Raw genomic sequence first — 6,678 nt, 5'->3', positions numbered from 1 at the left:
TTTGGAGTAGTATGTTTTGGTTTGTGGGATTTTTGGGTTGCTGAAAAATTTTCTCCCTTTTTTTGGAGTTCGTCAGTAGTATATGTAGTAGTGTATGTGAGTTATATGTTTTTGATCTCTTTTTTTTTTCTCCCTCCTCTGTTGTTTATGTTGGTAAGTAGTATATAGGTGTGGGGTTGAGGGGAGTGGGGGTAGTGTGTGTGTCGTGTATAGTGTGAGAGGGAAGTGGGGGTTAAGGTGAAGTGGAGGGTGAGGGTAGTTTAGGTTATTATATTTTTTTAATTAAATAAATAAATATATATATATATATATATATAAATTATAAAAATATTAATTATTTTGAATTAATAAAATATAAGAAAAATCAAATAGCTAGTCTAAAAATATAATTAAGAAATACTAGCTTATTTATTAAAATTTAAATTAAAAGAAAACATATATTTCTTGTAATTTTCCAATCTTTTAAAATAAACTTACTAAAATACGATGAAAAATAAAATATTTAATTTATATATAAACCAATGTTTATGTACTAAAAATGGTGTAATACCTTAAGGTCGGTCTAAAATTACGTGTCTACATCATATGTAATAAAATTTATTAAATTCATATCATTACTTTTTAAACCATTTATATCTCATATAACAATTATTCTCACCAACATAAAATTTGGTATTAATTCAAATCAATTCCTACATTACTATTTCTATTCACAAAATTCATTATTTTTTCAACCAATGTTTAATTTTGAATTTTTTTTTATTGAATTAAAGTTTGATCAATGAATGTTGTAATTTTGTAGAATAGCTTTGTGATAGTGTATTGTGTGGTTTTATAAGTTTTTGCTTATTTGGTAAGATTGTATAAAGACTTGAGACAATTTTAATAGTTTTACAACTTATAAAGTTTTTTTATGTTTATGAGAAAATATACAACATAAAAAGTTCAAATTACATGTCCAAGCAAAATTTCAACTTCATCTCATGATTTCATATTATGATTTCAAATCGCATGGCCAAATGGACCCTAATACACGTTAATAATAATTAATTAAGGGAAGGGGAAAAGAACAATAACGATTAAGAAATTTAATATTGACTTTAATTTTAGGCTTTCAAATACTATATAATAATTAGAATATAAATTATGAAATGAAATGGTGCGAGTTATATGTAATATGATTTTTAAAATAAAATAATTAAGAAAATAAATAGTACTTTAAATAGATTGTTGTGTTATTTTTATGGAAAAACTTCATTATTAGACATACTTCAATACCATATATACTATTATTACCTATAATTTTTTAAATATTACGTATCTTACTACTAATTAAAAATTTCCTACGTATCTTAAATTCAAGACATGTATTTTTGCTATCAAATACATAAAAATAGAGGGAGACGAGTGAGATTCGTGTATCTCAGATATATGCGAATCACACTAGATTGTATGTATCTGGAGTGATTCACATGTATCTGGGGTACCATATACATGGGAGAGTGGCAAGCGAGGTTTATTATTTATCTGAGATACACGTGAAGCCACTTGAATACAGTGTATCTAAAACAAGTTACACCTAAATTTGATCTCATGTATCCGAGATACATATACATGAACGTATTTGGTGGCACCAAAATCCGCTAAGATACATAATATTACAAATTAGAATGTATCTAAATAATTAGCTTCTAAACTAGGGAAATTTATGTAAGTTCCCCTATTTTTTTATATAGTGAAATGGAGAGAAAAAACCTCAAAAAGACAAATACAAATGAAAGTCATAGAGAGTTGCACATTATATGTATATACTTGTTGCACAATTAAAAATTATGAAGGTTGAAGGTAAAAGAATCTCTAAAAACACATTATTTTATCTAACAAAGAAAATATATTATAATGATAGATGCAAAGTGGAGTAATTGAATATATAGATTCTTTTAAATATTAAAAATAAAATAAACAAATAAAAAAGAAGTCAAAGAAAAAATTAAATATAAACAGAGGTCATAGAAAAATATTAAATTGCCTTTATCTTTTTATTAAATATATTTTTTCAATCTATGTATAATTAATATATATCATTTAAGAATATATACTTGGGCTCTGCACACCACTAGTTAGTCTACAACTACTTTGAATCTTTTGATTAAACAACAATACTTGTCTTTTCTGTCGTCAGTCATCACGCATTCACCATAGCCAACCTATCCAATTTAAAAGGACGAGAAATCAAACGTCGCTCATCACTACGCTACAGTCACATATATATTATTTTCAGCTTCATTTTTTCCTTAAATTCATCTTCTCGTAAAGTCCAAAGGGAGAGAGAGGGGAAAAATGGTGGTGGAGAGAGATATCGACCATCTTCCAAAGAATGCGGCAAACTACACAGCTCTGACGCCGTTATCCTTCTTGGAAAGGGCGGCGATGATTTATCCCAACAGAAAATCATTAATTCATGGGTCTGTTGAATACACATGGCTTCAGACTTATCGCCGTTGCTGTAAACTGGCTTCTGCTCTTACCAAACGCTCCATCACTTTCGGAAGCACGGTATGTTTTGGTTTTCAACAATAATAGATTGGAACACTGTGTATAGAGTTATAAAATATCTGCTTACCCATTAGTGTTTTCTTGTGGTGCTCAGGACTAAGAGTAAATATGCTTTTGCAATAAGGTGGTGATTTGGTTTATGTTCGGTTTGATCCTATGTTGACTCTCCATATTTTTGAAGAGTGCGAGATCTAATTATTGGATGTACTGCCAATTAAATGATTAGACAGAATATCAGTTAGCATAGTATTTCATTGACTGAACCAAATAACTTTCCTCTGTACTGAACCAATCCGATATGATTCCTAAAAATCCATTTTATTTCTTGGTAGTATTACAGATGAGATACTTGTAGTTAATCATATAGGAGTTGATCCCAAAGACTAGATTTATATGAGGGTCTTTACACTATAGCGTTGTGACTTTTTCGTAGGTTTTCTGGCATTGATTTATCTCACCATCTTGATCTATATGACAGTTCTGATACTGTGTTTCGCAAATTGATTAATGTAATTACAAAGCAGCCAATGTGTAGGAGAAATTGCATTAGACATGAGTTGGTGTGAGTCTCAGACACATTTAGTGTTCCTTTAGAGTGCTTTCCCCTGGTTGCAGGAGAAGGTATTATCGAAAATTGATGTGTATGTCTTTACATGTTCTATGTTTTCTTTGAAACTTTATTTGCTAGCTCTGAAATCTGAAATTAGCTCTTCTGATGGTACTGTTGTCGTTTAGCTAACCTTGATACCACAGAATGATTATGTTGAAGTTCTGTCTGTTGCTAAGTGAGAATTTGGTATTTCAATGAACTGCTTCAACTTGAATGGTTTAGACCAAGCTGTTTTACATCTTCACTCCATACTCACTCTTCCACTCTTTTTGGATCACTAAACTAATACAAATTGACCATACATGTTAGATCAATTTTCTGGATATACGAGAGAAAAGAAGTGGAATACTTATTTGGCCTCCTTGGAGATCAGAAAGGAAAACGTTTTAATAAAGGTAATAAATAAGCTAGCAAGGATCCTTGGCTGTTGGAGATTATGCATACAATAACATAAACAATGTACAAATTCTACAAACTAAGCTCACATTGTCCCATTTCCTTGTGGAGCAAATGAGTCGGTGGAGGCAGATTGGCTTTTAGTTTGGAAATTACAGAACGGTGTTTGATTTATTGACATATATCTAGTAGGTACATTACATGGTTTTGTGCTTTGCATTTCTGCAAGTTCATTCTCTCAATAGAGATTCTGTTAGGAAGATAGTAAATTCCAAGAATTCTTTCAGATTATTTACATAATCTGTTTTCACTATAAAGCTAATTAAGCTAAACCTATTGTCTAAAAAGAAGAGGGGTAGAATTAATTGAAAAACTTGTAGTTCAGAGATAAATGCTCATGTTTTGAACTACTTCTTCTCACGATGGGAAGAAACTAAAATATTTGTAAATGTTGCATTGCCTGTCTCTGTTTGTTTCTTCATATGAATTGAAATGACATGATTTAAACTCTCTATCAGTTCTTATGGATGTACAATGTTACCCCCTTGAGAAAATGCAGTTTTCTGGTATCCAACAGGAACCTTATAAGTCTTTCCCTTTATTGGCTTCATGTCAGGTTGCTGTGATTGCGCCAAATGTTCCTGCTATGTATGAAGCTCATTTTGGAATTCCAATGGCTGGAGCTGTTTTAAATGCTGTCAATGTTCGTTTAAATGCAGACACAATTGCTTTTCTTTTGGGACATTGCTCAGCTGCAGTTGTCATGGTGGACCAAGAATTCTTTCCATTGGCTGAGGAAGCTTTAAAAATTTTAGAAGATAAGAGTGAAGGAAAATCAAATCGACCACTTATTGTAGTTATTGCTGATAAAAATTGTGATCCCGCCCCACTTCAATATGCTTTAGAGAAAGGGGCAGTTGAATATGATAATTTCTTGGAAACTGGTGACCCAAACTTTCCATGGAAGCCACCACAGGATGAGTGGCAGAGTATTGCTCTGGGCTATACTTCTGGTACGACAGCTAGTCCTAAAGGAGTGGTGCTTCATCATCGTGGTGCGTATCTTATGGCTTTAAGTAATGCCGTTGTTTGGAGTATGAAAGAGGGAGCTGTGTACCTTTGGACTCTACCAATGTTTCACTGCAATGGTTGGTGTTTCACTTGGACACTTGCAGCAATTTGTGGGACCAACATATGCCTTAGACAGGTGATCTCTTGGTCCTTTTCTTGAACATGGAGTTTTCTATGTTATATTTATGTTACTTATAATAGCAGAGTCTATCATGATCATGAAATATCGCTGGACATGTGTTGTTGATAATGAGATACTGTGCTTTCACCTGACAGTTTTGCAATAGAACTAACAATGAACAGATAGAAGTCATGATTGTCTATTTTCACCACATTGACCCACTTCTTCAGTTTCTATGAGTATTTTACAAAAGACGCATATCTAGTGATTTGTATTTGTACAAAGAATTAGGGTGATCTATCAAGAAATGCTGGAAAACTGAAAGGATAGCGTAGGTGATGATATATCCAACAAAAACTATATTGTCTTCTGATCATACAACTGACCAAACAAAACTCAATGACATCCTATTGTTCCAACTACGAGGGTTAGAAACAATTATTCAATGTTTTATCTTGAAATAGGTTAATGGACTAGAAGAATATTAAAGAGAAATATATTGTCTTAGCATATACTTTAACAAAGTAACACCGTGCCTACTTCCTAATTAAAATCTCAAAGATTATTGCACGAGTTGAATCTGAAATTTTTTGAATATACTAAGAGGAGGAGGAGGGGCACATGCCTTTTTGGTCTATATCTGAAATAAAAGAACAAAAGTAGCTAGAAAAGACAACGGCTTTTGGGCAGGTCAAATATATTGATGTATTTCTCCCTGCTTCTTGCTTTTGGCTCTTGACAAGGTTGCTTTTGTTTTTTTGAGTGGGCCATATGCAGGTAACTGCAAAGGCTGTTTATTCCGCCATAGCTTACCTTGGTGTAACCCATTTCTCTGCTGCACCTGTGGTGCTCAATACCATAGTTAATGCTTCAAAAGAGGAGACCATCCTTCCCCTGCCTCGCCTAGTACATGTAAGCACTGCTGGTGCTTCTCCTCCTCCTCCTGTTCTTGCTGCAATGACTCAACGTGGCTTCCGTGTCTTACACACTTATGGCCTTTCTGAAACCTATGGCCCCTCCACTATATGCACATGGAAGCCTGAGTGGGATTTACTTCCCATAGATGTTCAAGCACGTCTCAATGCACGTCAAGGTGTCAGATATGTAAGCCTGGAGCATCTAGATGTAGTTAACCCCACGGACATGACACCTGTTCCAGCCGATGGGAAAACGATGGGAGAAATCGTCTTCAGGGGTAATGTTGTGATGAAAGGCTACCTGAAGAACCCGAAAGCCAATGAAGCTGCTTTTGCAGGAGGCTGGTATCACTCTGGTGATCTTGCTGTAAAACATCCTGATGGATATATTGAAATAAAAGACAGATCAAAAGACATCATCATATCTGGTGGTGAAAATATTAGTAGTGTTGAGGTCGAGAATATCCTATATCAACACCCAGCAATACTGGAGGTCTCCGTTGTTGCAAGGCCTGATGAGCAATGGGGAGAGTCACCTTGTGCATTTGTGACATTAAAGCCTGCTGTAAAGGAAACAGATCAGCAACAGGTTGCAGAGGATATTATGAAATTTAGTCGATCAAAGATGCCTAGGTACTGGGTACCAAAGTCAGTGTTTTTCGGACCATTGCCAAAGACAGCTACAGGAAAAATACAGAAGCACTTGTTAAGGGCAAAGGCAAAGGAGATGGGACCATTGAAGAAGAGTAGATTGTAAATGTAACACGATTTTGTCTTTGTAATTCTAAGACGTCTGCTGCTTTAAGTGCTCGGTCTATGCATCTCTGTGTATCATGATCTTCCTTGTAGATAAATAAGGTTATATTTCAGATTTTTGCTAGATAATCATGGAAGGGTACCATGTAAGTTTTTGTTATCATGAACTATTGGTGTTCATTGTATTTTAAACTGAATGGTAACTATTGGTCTTTAGATGATTCGTATGGAAAATCATCTTTGATTGTTTA

General features: G+C 33.8%; 1 protein-coding gene across 1 annotated transcript; it reads left to right on the top strand.

The window, feature by feature from the left end:
* The first annotated feature begins 2,145 nt into the window (after positions 1-2,145).
* Positions 2,146-6,678, top strand: LOC102603540 (acetate/butyrate--CoA ligase AAE7, peroxisomal-like). The gene is made up of 3 exons (XM_006355331.2): positions 2,146-2,556; positions 4,179-4,769; positions 5,532-6,678. Exons 1-3 carry the CDS (start codon positions 2,341-2,343, stop codon positions 6,426-6,428), a joined length of 1,704 nt encoding a protein of 567 aa, XP_006355393.1. The 5' UTR covers positions 2,146-2,340; the 3' UTR covers positions 6,429-6,678.

This window comes from Solanum tuberosum, unplaced genomic scaffold, assembly GCF_000226075.1.
Source record: "Solanum tuberosum cultivar DM 1-3 516 R44 unplaced genomic scaffold, SolTub_3.0 scf00200, whole genome shotgun sequence".
Taxonomy (NCBI): domain Eukaryota; kingdom Viridiplantae; phylum Streptophyta; class Magnoliopsida; order Solanales; family Solanaceae; genus Solanum; species Solanum tuberosum.
Note: the sequence above shows the minus strand (reverse complement) of the source record. Positions and strands in the feature narration are given on the sequence as shown.

Coding starts and splice junctions, on each gene's coding strand:
- LOC102603540 (XM_006355331.2), top strand. CDS start 2,341: ATGGTGGTGGAGAGAGATATCGACCATCTTCCAAAGAATGCGGCAAAC. Junction 2,557..4,178: donor CCATCACTTTCGGAAGCACG/GTATGTTTTGGT, acceptor GCTTCATGTCAG/GTTGCTGTGATTGCGCCAAA. Junction 4,770..5,531: donor CCAACATATGCCTTAGACAG/GTGATCTCTTGG, acceptor GGCCATATGCAG/GTAACTGCAAAGGCTGTTTA.